General features: G+C 35.8%; 1 protein-coding gene across 1 annotated transcript in view; it reads right to left on the reverse strand.

Moving 5' to 3' along the window:
* The window catches only part of ETFDH (electron transfer flavoprotein dehydrogenase), a 33,858-nt gene that overhangs the window by 5,447 nt on the left and 8,355 nt on the right, over window positions 1-20,056 (reverse strand). Inside the window, exons 2-10 of the mRNA XM_045464424.1 lie at window positions 19,564-19,704; window positions 18,922-19,151; window positions 17,491-17,572; window positions 16,729-16,847; window positions 13,590-13,667; window positions 10,062-10,208; window positions 8,346-8,486; window positions 4,785-4,928; window positions 958-1,126 (exon numbers count right to left, since the gene is read on the reverse strand). Coding sequence (XP_045320380.1) covers window positions 958-1,126; window positions 4,785-4,928; window positions 8,346-8,486; window positions 10,062-10,208; window positions 13,590-13,667; window positions 16,729-16,847; window positions 17,491-17,572; window positions 18,922-19,151; window positions 19,564-19,704 — 1,251 coding nt within the window. The remainder of the gene's footprint in view (window positions 1-957; window positions 1,127-4,784; window positions 4,929-8,345; window positions 8,487-10,061; window positions 10,209-13,589; window positions 13,668-16,728; window positions 16,848-17,490; window positions 17,573-18,921; window positions 19,152-19,563; window positions 19,705-20,056) is intronic.

Here is a 20,056-nt window from a genome sequence, read left to right on the forward strand (position 1 = left end):
TGTGTGTGTGTGTGTGTGTGCGTGTGTGTGGAGGGGCAGTGTTGGGAGTGCTCTGTGTGTGTTGCAAATTAACTGGTATGGTGAATGTAAGGCCACCATGAATGCGAGTTTGACATTTGAGCAAAGGTGAAGGCAGAGAGGGAGTTAGCCATGAGTAAAGACCATGGGATGGGAACATGCTTGACATGCTTCAGGAATAGTAAAGAAGCCAGTGTGGCTGGAATGGAGAGTAAAAAGAGATGAAATCAGAAGAGTAAGAAAGCTGAGGCTTTTATTTTGAGAAAAATTGAGAACTATTAAAGGGTCTTCATAGATTAAGGGTTTACAGAGGTTTCAGTGTTCACTCTTCCTCTCCACCACCGCAGAAGGCAAAGCCTGCAAAGGAAAAGGTGCTGCCGGGTTCTGCAGTGTGCAAAGCTCTTCTGTTTTCAGATTGAAGACACTTCAGTATTTGTGAGGTATCTTAGTGTGTATATTACATACATAAAATGGAATGCAGTACTGTCGAACTTGAAATCATTTCTTTTAAATTAAGAAAAAATTTTTTTAAGTTTATTTGACCAATCTCTGCACTCACAACCCCGAGATCAAGAACAGCATGCTGTACCAACTGAGCCAGTGAGGCACCCCAAACTTGAAATCATTTCTAAGTAGGTGAGACATCATTGGTACTATTCTACTTTTGATCTGAATAAAACACAACATTGCTGGAAAAATCTAATTATTGAGGTTAGTTTTCTTCGCACAGCACACATTTGAGTGCTTTGTGTAAAGGGACAGATACAATATATATCTTTTAAATATCGGTTGAAATATGCATAAAAAAGACCTCAAGATTTTTAATTGTATTTATTTTCATTCTCTATCTGTATACTAAGTGTATGTCTAAAAAGATTCTTTTTAATATCTCAATGAAGACCTTGACAATTTTCTATGCTTTAAATAGGAATTTCTTACCTATTGTCTTTGATTGGAGATTTTCACCAGTTAGTTGATTAAAAATAGATTCTGCTGCCAAAATTCCACTTTTCATTGCTGTGTGGGAACCTTTGATCTTGGGAACATTCATGAAACCAGGGCTACAACCAATTAGTAAACCACCAGGAAAGGTGAGCTTTGGTATAGACTGAAGGAAAGAAACATTCAAAGTGCATTTTTAGTTCAAATTAACCAAGCAGAACAATATTACAAATTATATTCTCTTAAAGTCTTCTAAAGCTATAGGGAAAAATTTGAAGGAAAAAATCAGAATAAGGGCAGTTTCCACCCCCCCCCCTTTTTAAGAATGAGGGTTAGACTATTACTATTATTCTAGGACTTCTTCCTCTTCTGCCCCCTGACTAACCTACATGAGACAGATTTACAACCAGAAATTAACATACATTTTTATTTTTACATATCCACATCTAAAAATGCTCTGTAAACTTAAACAACTATTATAGAAATTGTAATCTGCTTTTACATACATTCTTGGTAACATGATTTACAAAGGATGTTAACTCTATAGCCCTGTTTTATTTTACTTTGATATCTAGAGATGGAAACTTAGGTTCTGACCATGGCATCATGACAATTAGCTACTACTTTAAAGATATATTTTAATTAAGTTAAGAATAAGTTGAATTTCCAAAATTTTATTTATTTATTTATTTATTTATTTATTTATTTATTTATTAAGTTTATTTTTTTGAGAGAGTGAGAGCACAAGTTGGGGAGAGGGGCAGAGACAGAGGGACAGAGAATCTCAAGCAGGATCTGCACCGTCAGCACGGATCCTGATGCAGGGCTCAGTCTTCACAGACCGTGAGATCATGACCTGAGCTGAAATCAAGTCGGACACTTAACCAACTGAACCACCCAGGCGCTCCCCCCCCCCCCACCAAATTTTAAGACAGTTGTCTGGGCCTTAGTATATACTTTTCATGAAAAACAATGTAATAAAAGGTAGTGCTGTTATTTGGGTTATCCAGTAAAAGCTTATATATACCCTACAATGTAGTGGCTAAATTAGATTGTATGAGAAAATGTATTCTAACTATAGTTTGAAAATGAAAGAAGAGAGGACCAATGCAGAGTTTCCTCCTTCTTTATTTTTTCTTCTTTAAGGGCTTCCTAAAGTAAGCCACAAGTCTGTGTTGAGAAAGTGGTGGGTGGTAAGAGTTTGGCTGATGGTGCCAAAAGGGACACAGAGGGAGAAGGATAAACAGGGAAACCAGTGCCATCAGCTGCAAGATCTGTGGCCACAGCTACTATCAATTACAGAATTCTCACTATGAGGGAGAGGTGGTGAGAAGAGAAGCTGGAGGGCAGAGGGAATGCTGGTATAAGACAGATCAGGGTTCAGATCCGTTCACAGTACATGTAGGGAACGAATTTATGATTATAGTTCTCAGACCGAATTCAGTATCAGAACCGCCTAGATAAAAGAGCCTGAAATCAGGATCACAAAATAGACAAGAGGGGGAAAGGATATTACTAGCTGAATATTACTAGCTGAAAAGAGATTAACAGTTAGTAATTTGGATAATGACACTTTTCTTAAATAGGACTTTGGCCTTGCCAACACTAAGTTTGATTTAAGAACCAGAAGACTGTGTGAAGTTTATAAAAGGGCATGGATTGTTAGTGCCAGTTCTTCCAAAATGGTGCTTAAGTGCGAAGAATAAAAATCTTATGGTCCAAGCAAAATGATTTTTATTTTTTTAATTTTTAAAAAATGCTTAGTTTTGAGACAGAAAGAGTACAAATGGGGGAGGAGCAGAGAGAGAGAGAGAGAGAGAGAGAGAGAGAATCCGAAGCAGGCTCCAGGCTCTGAACTGTCAGTGCAGAGCCTGACGTAGGGGCTGAACCCACAAACTGTGAGATCATGACCTGAGCTCAAGTCAGAAGCTTAACTGACAGAGCCACCCAGGTGCCCCAAGCAAAATGGATTTTTAAATCCTGTGAGGATCCTACACTGTATGGGCAGTGTTACTGGCAGCTAGGTATCTGGTCAAGGAACTATGGACAGGAAAAGTTGCACTGGGAAAGGCTGCATTCTGGGACATGAAACCACAAGGTTGGAAACTCTCCAGAAAAGGTAAGTTTGAGTACAGACTAAAAAAAAGAGAAATAAAAAGTCATGTACACAGAAACTACCTCATTTATAAAGAGAACAAACTGGTGATTGCCAGAGGGGAGGCAAGTGAGGGGAGGGCAAAATATGTGAAGTGGATTAAAAGGTACAAACTTCCAGTTATAAAATAAGTATGATTAAAAAAAAAAGGGGGGTGGGGAAATCTTATCATATTTGTTAGCTCAAAATAAACAAAATTGAATTTTCCAAATTATTGCTTCTTAAGGTTCTTTAAAAATTTACTGGAAAAGTTTCTGAATCTTTAATTAAATCAGAAAATTTAAGTAAAATGTATGTGTGTGTGCGTGGTCAACTCTTCTTGCCAATCTAAAAAAAAATCATCTGAGAGGTTGAAATACACAAGGCCATATGTTTTTAAATACAAATCTGATGATGTCCTATTAAATATACTGGAAACTTCATACTATAAAAATGAGTAGAATTAAATTGACAGGTATTATGGACAATATGCAAAAGAGCTGAATGGGCTTGAACATAGTAATACAACTTAATAAATATTTGTTGCAAATGAATTACTACTCTAGAAACAAAATTATTCATGAGAATAATTCCATAGCAACAGGGACACTGTTATTTTAAGATTCTAATGATTATATTTATAATTTAGCTCTGATTTTACTGGACTTTATGAATTATTGTTACAGTAACAAAATATTTAGAACTTCATTTTAAAGGTTAAGTTACTCGTCCCCCATTTTTTTTTTTTTAATTTTTTTATACTTATTTATTTTTGAGAGAGAGAGAGAGACAGAGTGTGAGCAGGGAAGGAGCAGAGAGAGAGGGAGACACAGAATCTGAAGCAGGCTCCAGGTTCTGAGCTGTCAGACAGAGCCCGACACAGGGATCAAACTCCCGAACCATGAGATGATGACCTGAGCCCAGATGGATGCTCAACCAACTGAGCCACCCAGGCGCCCGTCCCCCCATTTTCTATTATCTGTTACGTTTACAACAGAATTAAAAAAAAAAAAATGTCCAATCTCTAAGATAGTTCTAGATTCCTAGAATATTAGAGACAGAAGGGATCATCTTCATTTTACACATGATCCCACAAAGCCAGAGAAGATATGTAACTTGCTTCAAATCACTTGGTATAGATTTTAGAGCTAATTTTTAAGATCATCTTACATGTTTAATATTTTTACAATAGTACTAACAGCTTTTATTATTGCTTATTTCATTGTTTATATATCATTAATACATTAACTGCATTTAGTAAGATTTATTTTGAACATATACTAAAATAGAACAATTCAGGGTAAAAGCTTGACAGAGGCCACCTAAAAGGCATGACTGTTACTAGGTAGTTGGGATTAATTAATTACCTTTGTGGAAAACTAAATCTGTCTTTGTTTCCTTGCTGCTAAGGAGTAATGGAAAATATCTTGGATCATATAGTTTTAATTTTCGGGTTAAAAACCAAGCAACCAACAAGAAGCCTATAAATTTATCTCAAGAAATCAATATATTCTTAAAACTAAACTCACAGTGTAATTTAATTTAAACTATGGTGTGACACAGTTTTATAAACACTAGATGCTCTGCTTAAAAGTTTCTTTCTATAATTTTCTATTCTTTATCTAAATTTGTCACATTATATTTTCAATGTTTACTTTATAATACAGAAATAAATAAAAAGTTTTGTTACCTGAAAGCCACCTTCATTCAGAGCTCTGGCTCCATATGCAATTCTTTTTCCACCTTCCAATGTCGGCTGAATGCTGGGATGGTGTTTCCACCTCTGGAACTCTCTAAATGGGCTCAGATATGGATTCTGGTAGTCTAGACCAACCTTAAAATTTTTATATTTAAATTTAGTAAATTTATATATTTAGACATTTTTATTTCAAATTATATCAAACTAAAATGTGAGCAATATTTATGAGAAAGCATTAAGTTTCTTGTGCTCAATAATACTTGGAGAACTATAGGCAGTAACTCAAACCTAACTGAATAAAATCTGTTTGGAAAAGAAAGGGTAAACAAAAGGATACCATGTGTTTGTATTTGGCCAAACTTTAAAAATGTAGACCGTGTTAATAAATCTTTGTGCTCTGTAAATAAAAGTTCAAATTAGAAAAGTATTTGTAGGTAAGTGGCTAACATTATGTTTCTACGAAAGGAGCTGTAATTATTTTTCATGTATCAGTACCCACTCTGGTAATAAATTAATAAACTATATGTGGTGCTACTAAGGCACAAATGAAGAAACAGAATGTAATCATACTTAGAAAAAAAGAAGACAAGAAATATTAGAGGCTACATTTTACAAGGCATTATCAAAACGCTAAAATTAATATCCAAAACTTTTTTGCTCTCAAAAAATTAAGTCACTGGAATAACTATACAAAAATGATATACTGAACACTTGGCTATCTGTCAAAAAACACCAATAATGCAAAAATTTAATGTATCACATACAAGTCTAATTATGACATTAAATTATAAAGTTGCGACCAACTGCAAGGCGCAGTAACTTTATTTTTTCCATTCCTTGCAAGGTTCAAGATGTAATTTACTGCAAAGACATAAGTGGCCAAAAAGGAAGAAAATGCTTACATTTAAAAGTTATAGATTTTTTCGAGGGGAAGATGGCGGCATAAGAGGATGCTGGGTTCACCGCGTCCTGCTGATCACTTAGATTCCACCTACACCTGCCTAAATAACCCAGAAAATCGCCAGAAGACTAGCAGAATGGATTCTCTGGAGCCAAGCGTAGACGAGAGGTCCACAGAAGAGGATGACATGATATTATACATGGAAAATCCGATAGACTCCACCAGAAGTCTGCTAGAACTGATACATGAATTTAGCAAAGTTGCAGGATACAAAATCAATGTACAGAAATCAGTTGCATTCTTATACACTAATAATGAAGCAACAGAAAGACAAATAAAGAAACTGATCCCATTCACAATTGCACCAAGAAGCATAAAATACCTAGGGATAAATCTAACCAAAGATGTAAAAGATTTGTATGTTGAAAACTATAGAAAGCTTATGAAGGAAATTGAAGAAGATATAAAGAAATGGAAAAACATTCCGTGCTCATGGATTGGAAGAATAAATATTATTAAAATGTCAATACTACCCAAAGCTATCTACACATTCAATGCAATCCCAATCAAAATTGCACCAGCATTCTTCTTGACGCTAGAACAAGCAATCCTAAAATTTGTATGGAACCACAAAAGACCCTGAATAGCCAAAGTAATTTTGAAGAAGAAGACCAAAGCAGGAGGCATCACAATCCCAGACTTTAGCCTCTACTACAAAGTTGTAATCATCAAGACAGCATGGTATTGGCACAAAAACAGACACATAGACCAGTGGAATAGAATAGAAACCCCAGAACTAGACCCACAAACGTATGGCCAACTAATCTTTGACAAAGCAGGAAAGAACATCCAATGGAAAAAAGACAGCCTCTTTAACAAATGGTGCTGGGAGAACTGGACAGCAACATGCAGAAGATTGAAACTAGACCATTCACACTTTCTCACACCATTCACAAAAATAAACTCAAAATGGATAAAGGACCTGAATGTGAGACAGGAAACCATCAAAACCCTAGAGGAGAAAGCAGGAAAAGACCTCTCTGACCTCAGTCGTAGCAATTTCTTACTTGACACATCCCCAAAGGCAAGGCAATTAAAAGTAAAAATGAACTACTGGGACCTTATGAAGATAAAAAGCTTCTGCACAGCAAAGGAAACAACCAACAAAACTAAAAGGCAACCAACAGAATGGGAAAAGATATTTGCAAATGACATATTGAACAAAGGGCTAGTATCCAAAATCTATAAAGAGCTCACCAAACTCCACACCCGAAAAACAACCCATTGAAGAAATGGGCAGAAAACATGAATAGACACTTCTCTAAAGAAGACATCCGGATGGCCAACAGGCACATGAAAAGATGCTCAACGTCACTCCTCATCAGGGAAATACAAATCAAAACCACACTCAGATATCACCTCACGCCAGTCAGAGTGGCCAAAATGAACAAATCAGGAGACTATAGATGCTGGAGAGGATGTGGAGAAATGGGAACCCTCTTGCACTGTTGGTGGAAATGCAAACTGGTGCAGCCACTCTGGAAAACAGTGTGGAGGTTCCTCAAAAAATTAAAAATAGACCTACCCTATGACCCAGCAGTAGCACTGCTAGGAATTTACCCAAGGGATACAGGAGTGCTGATGCATAGGGGCACTTGTACCCCAATGTTTATAGCAGCACTCTCAACAATAGCCAAATTATGGAAAGACCTGAAATGTCCATCAACTGACGAATGGATAAAGAAATTGTGGTTTATATACACAGTGGAGTACTACGTGGCAATGAGAAAGAATGAAATATGGCCCTTTGTAGCAACGTGGATGGAACTGGAGAGTGTGATGCTAAGTGAAATAAGCCACACAGAGAAAGACAGATACCATATGTTTTCCCTCTTATGTGGATCCTGAGAAACTTAACAGAAGACCATGGGGGAGGGGAAGGAAACAAAACAAAACAAAACAAAAGAGGTTAGAGTGGGAGAGAGCCAAAGCATAAGAGACTCTTAACAACTGAGAACAAACTGAGGGTTGATGGGGGGTGGGAGGGAGGGGAGGGTGGGTGATGGGTATTGAGGAGGGCACCTTTTGGGATGAGCACTGGGTGTTGTATGGAAACCAATCTGACAATAAATTTCATATATTGAAAAAATAAAATAAATAGATAAAAGTTATAGATTCAAACCCAGTGCTGCTTTCATTTTTAGTGACAGCATGCCTAAGTGGAAAATGGGCTTTGAAGTCACACAGACTCAGGTGTGAATCCTGCCTCTTGTCATTTAATGGGTGTATTTGAGAAAGTTGTTTAACTTGTTTGGACTTCAGTGTCCTGTCAGTAAAATAAGGACACACCTACTTCTTAGGATTATTATGAAATTTAGGATTCTCAGTGAAGCATCTAGCATAGTGTTGGGCATTTAGTAGCTATGATTCCTAAAGTATACATAAAGTATATTTATAGTGTTTAAAAAGCTATAGACTAATGCCAATTAATAGCCACAAGCACTTTACAGACTGACAAAGTTAGAAAGGGACCTTTAAATGAAAAGCGTTTTTTCTTTTTTTTAAGTAAAAAGCATTTTACATGCTGCAGATTTCTTAACACTGATGATCCAATGACTAACAGAATTTTCCATATTGGGCATGTAACTTACCACAAAACCAAGAGCTACCAGGGGTTCACCTTCATTTAAATGGTAGAGGAAAGAGCCTCCATAAGTATGTCTGTCCAAGGGCCAACCAACAGTGTGATCTACTCTTCCAGGTTTCCACTTCTTTTCATCAATAATCCATAACTTAAAAAAAAAAGTCCTAGAGTATTAAATATTTTCTATCACCACAATATACAACTTGCCAAGTTTTATGTCTTAGTTATGAAAGTTTCAAGTCAAAGACTGTAATACACAAAAAAAGTAATACACTGAGAAACACAAAAAAAGTACTTCGCATATCAAAGAAAATTATATCAAACTGCAGTATGATAAACCGGACTAAAGGAAACAGGTCAGAAAAGTTATGAAGTCTATAGGAAACACCCTGAAGAGATGAGCACAACTTCTGGGGTGCTGGTAATGTTCTGCATCTTGATCTGGCTGGTGGTTACATGGGTGTGCTCACCTTACAAGAATTACTTGAGCTGTACACTTAAGACCTGTTGCTTTACATATGTTATTCTTCAATAATATAGTTTATGCTTTCCTGCACTACCCCCCCAAATGAAAAAAATTGCTCATCTATTTTCAGAATGGTTAGTTTTAATTTTAAACAATTTCTATCTGAAATATTATTTAAAAATCAGATAACGTTACGTGCTATCTGCAACCTACCAAAACAATTAAGCCTTTACTCACAATAAATCTAGTTATATATGGAATTTGAAACTTTCTGAGCTTTACCCTAAAAAAAATTAAACAAAAGGGTTATAATTAATCTTTTACACTCTAATAAGCACAAGGTTTGGGAAAACAGAGATCGGATAAACTGAGAATATATACAATACTTAACCTAATTAAATTTTAGGTTTCAAATCAATATACTATGGCTGAGTATATATTTCATAAACTAAATTATCTTCACAGTGCAATTTTGAAGAAACAATTCTTGTAAGATGCGGTCACCCTACAAACAGCATATGGGTATCAGGTCAAATCTTATTAGGGCAGATGGCATTATAATGAAAAAAATTAATATTACAAGTATTTTTGGGGTGCCTGGGTGGGTCAGTTGGTTGAGCATCTGACTCTTGATTTTGGCTCATGTCATGATCTCACAGTTTATGAGTCCGAGCCCCACGCTGGGCTCTGCACTGACAGTGTGGAGCCTGCTTTGGGACTCTTTCTCTCTGCCCCTCCCCCATTCGCTCCCTTTCTCTCCCCAAATAAATAAACTTAAAAAAATATTTAAGTTCAAGACTTTGATTTCAAACAACATTTTTTAAAAAAAGTTTATTTAGTTATTTATTTTGAGAGAGAGAATACAAGCAGGGAAGGGGCAGAGAGAGAGAATCCCAAGCAGGCTCTAGGCTGTCAGTGGAGAGCCCGATGCAGGGCTCTATTCCATGAACTGTGAGATCATGACCTGGGCTGAAACAGTCAGATCCTTAACTGAATGAGCCACCCAGGCACCCTTCAAGCAACATTTGATAAAACAATTACATGTAGATACAATTTAGATAATAATGGAATTTGATTAGCAGTGTTTTCTAGCCCCTTAAAAAATATCTGAAATCTTTTTAGTCTTAATGAACATCTCAAGTCAAGGAAAAATATAACAACTATAAAATTATATCAATGTTATAAACTACATAAAAATACAAACAAGTTTAAATTCCATATTTCAAAATGAAAATTACAAAAAACAAATCAGGATACCTCCTTGAGTCCAATTCCATAGGTTTGGGGATCACAGTTGGCTCTCAAATCAAACTTCTTATATAGTTGCTTGGCTAGATGTCCATGGCAACCCTCTGCAAAAATTGTAACTTTGGCATGTAGTTCTAGTCCTCGCTCAAATGTTGTCTAAAAAACAAAAACGTTAAATTGCAACATTTGACAATTTAAAAAATATTCACATTCTAGTCAGTTTTTTTTTAATATGAAATTTATCGTCAAATTGGTTTCCATACAACACCCAGCACTCATCCCAACAGGTGCCCTCCTCAATACCCATCACTTCCCCTCCCCTCCCTCCCCCACCCCCCATGAAACCTCAGTTTGTTCTCAGTTTTTAAGAGTCTCTTAGGTTTTGGCTTCCTCCCTCTCTAACCTTTTTTTTTTTTTTTTTTTTTTTTTCCTTCCCCTCCCCCATGGTCTTCTGTTAAGTTTCTCAGGATCCACATAAGAGTGAAAACATATGGTATCTGTCTTTCTCTGTATGACTTATTTCACTCAGCGTAACACTCTCCAGTTCCATCCACGTTGCTACAAAGGGCCATATTTCATTCTTTCTCATTGCCAAGTAGTATTCCATTATGTATATAAACCACAATTTCTTCATCCATTCATCAGTTGTCTGGTCAGTTTTGAATTGAACCATGATTCAGGTATGGAAGAAACAGTACAAATACATAACCCTAGAAATAAAACTAGGTACTGCTGTAAGTGGAATCTAATTTAAAATGTTACAATATATCCTGTGTCTTTGTTGTATTTTTCTTTATAACTTCCAAAGTACCTGAATGAATGCATAAGAATTAAAAATGAAATAAAGCATGCTCCTGCTAAAAAAATTCTCTCCAAGTGAAAATAAAGTGAAAAGAGAAAAGCCATTTCCCCCTGCTCAATTTTCCAGTCTCATCATCTGAAGCAAAAAACACTATTAATAGTTTTCTTGTGAATCATCCCAGAAAATTCCATGAATAAAAAATTATACAGAGCCTATTTATATCCTTCTAACACAATCATACCAAATATACTCTTTAGCTACTTTTCACTTTAATTATACTTGTCCTCTATTGTTCAATGTATATTATAAAACTGAAATTTTTTTCCAAGTAGAAAAAGAGCTACAATTAAAGTCTTTACTTCTTTTTTGCTCTATATATTTTGCACTTAACACCTACCATGATGTAGATACTCAATAAAGTTACTTAATAAAGGAATACAGAATAATCAGGAAAGTCTCTAATGAAGTATATCTTTTCTGATATTTCTCTATTCATTTTGCTTGCATGTATGTGTGTATGCAGACATTCATACAGATAGTAGTTTTACACTGACAAACTGTTTTATAACTGCTTTCACATTAGTGCTTTGTCTAAGGCAATATACACCAAATAAGGCATTCATTTTAAAAAAATATTTATTTATTTATTTATTTATTTATTTATTTATTTATTTTGATGGAGAGAGAGAGCAAGCAGGGGGAGGGGCATAGAAAGGGAGAGAAAGAATCCAAGCAGGCTCCGTGCTGTCAGCACAAAGCGTGATGTGGGGTTCGATCCCACAAACTGTGAGATCATGGCCTAGGCTGAAATCAAGAGTCTTGATAAAGTTAACTGACTGAGCCACCCAGGCGTCCTCGTATAGCATTCAGTTTTAATGCTTGAATAGAGTCCCCTAATTTTTTAAACAATTTTCAATAGTGGGACAATCACACCGTTCCAGTGTGTTTCACTACTATAAAGCATTTCTTACACGAATATACTTGGTGCTAAATATTTTCGGTCTGAATGGTAAGAATTATCTCATTAATTTAACAATAAATTAATTTCTTTGGTTACTAGAAATTCTGAACATCTTTCACATGCTTACTGGTAACTTTTTTTTCTTGAGCAATACTTACTAGTGTCATAATAATGCATACATGTATATTACACTTGCATACACATCCTATAACAACTCTCACTCAGTACCTTTTTATTTTGTTCTTGTCTGCTTCCTTTTATTATACTTCATCCATAAACCATATTAACAATCTAGTATGTACAGTTTTACCCAAATACATAAACATACATATATTCTGAGATACATACACACTTAAATTTTTTCGATTCTTGATTTATTCTACAAAAAATAAGATCATATAATACAAACTGTTCTGTATCTTTTCTCAATACTACTTCATGAAAATCTTTTCAAGTCACTGTATAGTTCAAATTTTTCTTTTCAAAGGCTGTATAGTAGTAGTCCATGTGGAAATACCATAGCTTACTCACCTGTTCTGCTAATGCATAATAACCATTAACTCTGTTTCCAGTTTGTGATCAAAAACAATGTTTATAAAACATACACCCTCGTATATATATATTCTTACAATACTGGTGCTGTGAGTGCAGAGCCCGCTTCCAATCCTATGTCTCTCTCTCTGCCCCTCCCTTGCACCCTCAAAAATAAGCATTAAAAACAAAAACAAAAACAAAAACAAAAAACTTCTTGGGCCCTAGTACAGGACACACTGAGTCCCAGACCTCATATAATTCTGATGAATCTGGTCAAACCCTTAGAAGAACAATGAAGTAGGTAAGACTCCAAAGCTTTGCCATTTGCTTATTTCTAGGCAGGAAGCAGTAAGAAACAGGAACATCTGCAGGGAGATTCAATACGAGATTCCCAATTCTGTTCAAGAATGGCAGAAGGAAGGATAAATTCTAAATTAACAAATATTTATTGAGGACCTGATATTACCTGGTACTATACGGTAGGTACTGGAGTAACCCTCCATGATCTCTGCCCTCATGGAGCTTATGATCCAGTTGAGAAATTAAGACAATAAACACATAAATATGAATTGACAAATTAATTTATTGAGGTGTTAATTTGTGTTTTGTCCTATTGTTACAGGAAAGCAACATGTTTTATTCCTTGTCCTTTCCAGGGAATCTTATGGATCCATCCCCTTAGAGCTTTTCTTTGCAAATTCAAAAATAAAAGTTGTAAAAACCTGAAAACCAACCAGGATTATATCTGAATGAAAGGAAAGCAATCAGTTTAATATTTACCAAAAGATATTAAAATCATGTCAAAGACTCTATCAACATGACTGATAGTAATACAAATGATTCTTGTCCATAGAAATGAAAATTGTGGAAGTGGCAATGCAGTTTACTGATGACCTACACATGGGTATGTTTTTTGAATTCTCCTTGAACTGCTCACTGAGTCTGTCATTTATTAATGAGTAAAATAAAATCTGTCACATGTTTGTTTTATATTTGTACGAGTCATGTTTTTCTCTTTAAAAAAGTATTCTTAAACACATTATATTGACTTGTCTAAGTCATTTTTTAGTTCAAAAATGCTTCTGTATTTTTTAACAAGAGAAAAATTCCACACTAATCATATTCTAACACACACTATTAGCATACACTCTGTAGCAAAACTAAATTATTGCATTTAAGTTGATTCTCTTCTTTGTTTTGTTTGTCAGTTTGTTAAGCTCATAACTGTTAAGATGTTTACCTTTGGGGCACCATCCTTTTGTATCCCTACATCGTTAGTGGCAATCCCCTTTACACTACTATCTTCATGAAAAAGGACCTAAAATGAAAACATATTTTGTTATCACCTAGGATTCACAACCACCTTGAAAAGAAACAATAAACAGTCTTGGATTTTTAAGAAAGTGAGCATGTTCTCTAGATTACAGAAATATAGGCTTTAAAACATTTAGGCAAAAAAAAAAAGACACATGTTTTAAAGATACTCCCTTCTAGTGTATAAAAGAACACAGCTCTAACAGTTGGAAATGAAAGAAATGCCACAACTTTTTGAAGAAGAAAAGTGGTAAGCTACTACAGAGGTCACTAAAGAAACCAGTAACAATAAACAAAAAGCTCTCTGAAGAGATCAGGTATCAAAAACACGTATACAGAACCTGAAATCAGGGCCTGTAACAAATGAAGACCATCAGTGTGGGTGGGAAAACAATAGTGTCAGGAAAGCCTCTGTTCCAAATGAGCTAAGACCCCCTCCCCCCACCAAAAAAACCAAACCAAACCAAACAAAACACCAAAGAAAATGAAACCACAAAACAAAACAGAAAGAGGCTCAAGACAGCCCAAAGGTGATCAAAGTTTATTTCTGGAGCAAGAAGGACTGGCAAAAGCTGGTCAAAAGGGTAATTCTGACGATGAGAAATAGCAATCAATCCTCTGTAACCCTTACTTGGCTTCCGATTCCCCTATGGAGAAAAATGCTCTTGAGAAAGGAAGTACAAAACGTACACTAGAATCACACAGAAAGCACAGGTGTGAAAAGATGAAACAAGGATTAGCGGCAATGGATATGAAAAAGAAAAACATATAAATATTTTATTTCTTACCCTAAAAATGAATCAATCAACCGTAGAATGTGGCTTTGAACTAGAACTGAAGTCTGACTCAGAGTACAAAGAAACCCAACAAACAGATCATTAATCTATTGATGATGATCTTTAATGGACTGAGGAAAAGAAGAAAAGCGTAACAGACTATGTGTATATGTGTGTGTCTGTTCACAAAAACTAAAAATCATAGATTCTACAAAGTGTGACTTTTACACTGATCCCAGTCAAGAATATTTTAATCAGGAAAATGCAAAACCCCACATTTGGGTCTAAAAACCCAAATGCATATATATGAGCTGGTAAAACAAAAATTAGTATAGCACCAAGTATAATACAGGGACTTATATGTTTTATTTGACTTACATATTGTAAGGGTAAAAACAAATTTAAAAAATTTTTGAGGGGCACTTGGGTGGCTCAGTCAGTTACGTGTCTGACTTTGGCTCAGGTCATGATCTCACAGCTTTGCTCGTGAATTCAAGCCCTGCATCAGGCTCTCTGCTATCAGCACAGAGCTGGCTTTGGATCCTCTGTCCCCTTCTCTCTCTGCCCCTCCCCAGCTCGTTTTCTCTCTCTGAATAAAAAAACTTAAAAAAATTTTTTTTTCAATTTTCCCTGAGGCCGAAAACAAAAGAACTCCCCTCCCCCTCCTGCCGATTCTTCCAATTCTTTCCTTTAGAAAACTTAGCTGTAAACCCTTTCTATGTCTCTCTGAGATATAGGAATGTTTTTAAAAGTCTTATTTAAGACTTCTGCCAGATCTGCATCTCAGAAATGTGTTTCTCCAAATATGGAGACATATTTGAAATGTAAACACCATGGAGAATGGTGTCCTATTTCCCTGTCTCTGTGGGAACAGAACCAAGCTAGGTGCTTGGTTCTAAGTTATAACTTCCTGCTTGTCAAAAAAATACAAGAAATTTTATTTTTCCTCTGGATAAAGACACTTAAACTATATGTAATGGATTGTATCTGTGTGGTTATGTGAGAGAATGATATTTCTTTCTGTTTTGGCAATCTCCCTAGCAGACTGCCTGTGACATGCATTGCAGTGTTGGTTTAATGCTCATTAAATAATAGGGGTGCCTGGGTGGCGCAGTCGGTTAAGCGTCCGGCTTCAGCCAGGTCACAATCTCGCGGTCCGTGAGTTCGAGCCCCGCGTCGGGCTCTGGGCTGATGGCTCAGAGCCTGGAGCCTGTTTCCGATTCTGTGTCTCCCTCTCTCTCTGCCCCTCCCCCGTTCATGCTCTGTCTCTCTCTGTCCCAAAAATAAATAAAAACATTGAAAAAAAAATTTATAAATAATAAAACTTTTTTTTTTATAACTTATACAGATTTTTCTGGGTTTGTAGGAGATTTTATTTAATCTATCTATCTATCTATCTATCTATCTATCTATCTATCTTTATTTATTTTGAGAGATAGAGAATGTGAGTAGGGGAGGAGCAGAGAGAGGGGGAGAGAGAGAATCCCAGGCAGGCTCTGTACTGTGATCGCAGAGCCTGACGTGGGGCTCGAGCTCATGAACTTTGAGATCATGACTGGAGCAGAAATCAAGAGTCAGAGGCTTAACCAACTGAGCTACACAGGAGCCCCAGTAAGGGATTTTATTTTTAATCATTTCCCCAATAACACTAAGTGCGAATCAATAGTATGGTATGTTTGCCAAAAGAGTTATTTTGAGAGAAACAGAACAGATTCCAGAATGAAGAAGGCAATAGCTCTTCTCTTGAAGCAGTTTTTTCATTTGGGGTACCGCTTTATAAAGAGGATAAAAAGGGAAGAATCTCAGGGCACTGAGGAATACTGAAGGAACTCAAATTATGTCACATTATGGTTGAAAGAACTGAGAATATTTAACCTAGGAAAGAAAAAACACCAGAGTGAAAGTGAGGAAGAAGAGAGGAGGGCATAATTATAATTGGAAAACTGTCCTTGGAAGATGGCACAGATTTGTTCTACATGGTGCGAAACAGAAGATATATTTCTATTCAATATAAGAGAGTATTATCAACAATCCAAACATCAGATAGAGATTATTTCACTCCTGATGGTGTTCATTTGTAAATTAGACAATCACTTGATGAAGGTACAAAATAAGGAATTCAAGTCCTCTTTGGATTAGATCTTTTCACGATTCCTTCTAATCTTACAATTCTGAAATTCCATGGCTTTTCTAAAATATCTATTTCTTTACATTTGTACTATCCTTGGTTTATATTCAAAAGAAAAGAGATTCTTATAAATATTAAAACCAAAATAAAGCTGTACAAACCTCAGCAGCAGCATAACCAGGGTATACTTCAACACCAAGGGCTTCTGCTTGTTCTCCCATCCAGCTTACTAAATGTCCCAAGCGGACAATGTAATTGCCATGATTATTCATTGGAAGACCTACAAATATATGCTTATCAGTCTGACATTTTATCAATAAAATATCTAAATAAAATACACAAATACTTAACTTAAAGATTCTAATCAATATAGGGGTGCCTGGGTGGCTCAGTTAGTTGAGTGGCCGACTTCGGCTCAGGTCATGATCTCACAGTTCGTGAGTTTGAGCCCCATATTGGGCTTGCTTCTGTCAGCACAGAGCCTGCTTCGGGTCCTCTGTCCCCCTCTCTCTCTGCCCCTTCCCCACTTGTGCTCTCTCTTCCAAAAAATAAATAAAACATTAAAAAAATTCCAATCAATGTATAATTTCTGTGTAAATATACACACTATCTAATGGTCATAATTTCATTTATTTTCTACAATTTTGGCAAAAATTCTAATCACTAAATTAAAAACAACATTACAACACTAAATTAAAATTCTGAGTGGCTTACAAGGCTATCTCAATTGTTTTAGACTAAAAGACAAAGAACCAGGTTCTATTCTTGTTTTACTACAAGTTAGCTATATAACTTTGGGTAAGTCCTTCAAATCTCTGGGCCTCAGTTTTCTCATCTGTAAGAGGAAGGGATTTCACCAGATGAAATGTAGTTCCTTCCATGTATGGAATTCTAAGATACTACAAATATTTATCATACCTTACCTGGAAGAATTGGCACTGGAATTCTGTATTTCTCCGTTAAAATTCCAAATCTGTCTTCTGTTACGGGAGTGTTAAGTGGAGCCTGAAAACAAAAGAAGGAAAAAGAAGGAAATTTTTAGTTCATATTTGTAATGATAAATAGAAATAATAAAAAAAAAACTGTCAAAGGGAAAGTGAACTACTTTCCTCACTTTTCTTTCATCATTTCCTTTAGAAAACTTGGAACTATAAATCCTCTTTGTCTCTTTGAGATGTTTAGGAATCTTTTTAGAACCTAAATAAGCCAGTTTTACATCCCAGAAATGTCTTTGTTGGTGGGGGGGCTTGGAGACATCTTGGACATGGCTTCCTGTCTCCCTCTCTCTGTGGGAGGTTAGCCTAGGTGCTTGCTCCAAGTTGTAACTTCCTGCTTGATGAAAACAGAAGAGAAGTTGTATTTTTCCTTTGGATATAGACAATTAACATGTATGTAATGGATTGTATCTGCTCAGTTGGGCTTAGAAAATCTTTTTCTAATATAATTGATACTATAGCAATTCAATGAGATCTATTTTTGATACAATATTGTAAAAAGGAAGTTAATTAGGTATAACTAAAGTATTTCTAGTTTAAAGGAGCTTGGTCTTTTATTTTAAAGTCTTTTCTTTAGTGTTTATTTATTTTTGAGAGAGAGATCAGGAGAGTGTGCGAGAGCGAGGGACGGGCAGACAGTGAGGGAAACAGAGGATCCAAAGTGGGCTTTGCGCAGATAGCAGGCCGATGTGGGGCTTGAATTCACCATCCTGAGCCCAAGTCAGACACTTAACTGACTGAGTGAGTCACCCCAGTGCCCTGAGCTTGGTGTTTTAGAAAGAAAAACATAGATGAAATTTTTGGAATTCAATTTACTCCATACAGAAATAATACAGGAATCATATAATTTTTGACCTTTACAAAGTATATTCACAGGTAGTGAATATTCTAATGTTGGCAGATACAACATAACCCATCTTATAGAAGAAAAAACTAAGACATGTAAAGTGTAAGATTTTAACCAAGGTCCTACAAATTATGAAAGCAGTAAAACTAACACAGTTCTCTACATATCATACCAGTGCCTTTTCTGCTTAGGTTATGAGAGGCCCTATTAATTTCTTTCTTTAGACCATTTGGTTAGACTATCCTCTTTGGCTTTACATATTGCACTGTTTCAGGAAATTGACAGAAAGCTTTAATAAGAACAATGATATAAACACCTACGGAACAAGTTAGGAAATACCCTCAAAATCTGATAGGACTCAATTTTTTTCATTCTTTTTAAGTTAAAAAAATACCTATCTATAATAACCCTCTAAGAGATAGAATTATGTGAAATGGGTTTTCCATATTCTATAATTTGGAAATAGAGATAGAATAAAGATTATGCTTTGTATAAAAACCAATTTTTCATACTCCCTTCTCCTTCCAGTCTGGGAATAATTCTTCAAAAGCACGTGGATCCAGGCAGGCCCCTGAGAGAGTATGAGCTCCTATTTGAGCAGCTTTCTCTACGAGACACACACGGATGTCCTTTTCATGTTTAGTAGCCAGCTGCTTTAGACGGACTGCTGCAGAGAGTCCTGCGGGGCCTGCGCCAACGATAACTACATCTGCTTCTTCTGCAAACCTCTCCATGTTCACTCCTGGAAGGAAAAAATGTTTAAAAAAATACATGAAAATTCTGTGATGAACATGATCTGATAAAAATCACATACTGGGTTACAAATACTATACTGTACTAAGCATTAGTTATAGAAATTGCCCCTCTGCTTTGCATGAAAATTATACTAAGCATATTACTGTATTAATTGGACGTTCTGTTAGGTTCTTTTCCAGTGTAGATCTTTAGCTTCTAGAAGCCAACTTTCGGCTTTGGGATTTACTACTATAAACTTAGCAGATATTTGCTTATCTCAATATCAGTAAGTGATAGTGTTGGTAAAGCTATGAAATATTATTAGATGATTTTATACTATCATGAAAAATATTTCTCTCCACAAAACGATACAAAGTATCTAGAAAAGCCTCGACTCTTCTACAGAAATTATTACTTACCTTCCCATCGCTTGTCTTTATCCCGGGGATAAATAGTATAGTGGGTAGTAATTCGAGGTACAACAGAAGTTGAAGACCATCTTGTACCACACAGAGGTAGATAATTTTTCTTAATTTTTAAGGCATGAAAGCACTGATATGCTGCATGAAAATTATGAACATTATTATTTCTTTTTCAATTAGCTTTCCTCAGGAATAGGCTGAAAAAAACATTTTTTAAGAGAAAAAATTTCTAAGATTGGGAATCAGATCTGGTTTTTGTTAAATTTTCTATTAATTAGCCCTAAAATCTTAAACAAATCACTTAACCTTTCTAGATTTCAGTTTCCTCATCCAAAAAACGAAAGGGTCACTAGATGATGATTTTTATTTATTTATTTATTTAACATGAAACTTATTGTCAAATTTGTTTCCATACAACACGCAGTGCTCATCCCAACAGGTACCCTCCTCAATGCCCATCACCCACTTTTCTGCCCCTTCCCCCCCCCCC

Source organism: Leopardus geoffroyi, chromosome B1, assembly GCF_018350155.1.
Source record: "Leopardus geoffroyi isolate Oge1 chromosome B1, O.geoffroyi_Oge1_pat1.0, whole genome shotgun sequence".
Taxonomy (NCBI): Eukaryota; Metazoa; Chordata; class Mammalia; order Carnivora; family Felidae; genus Leopardus; species Leopardus geoffroyi.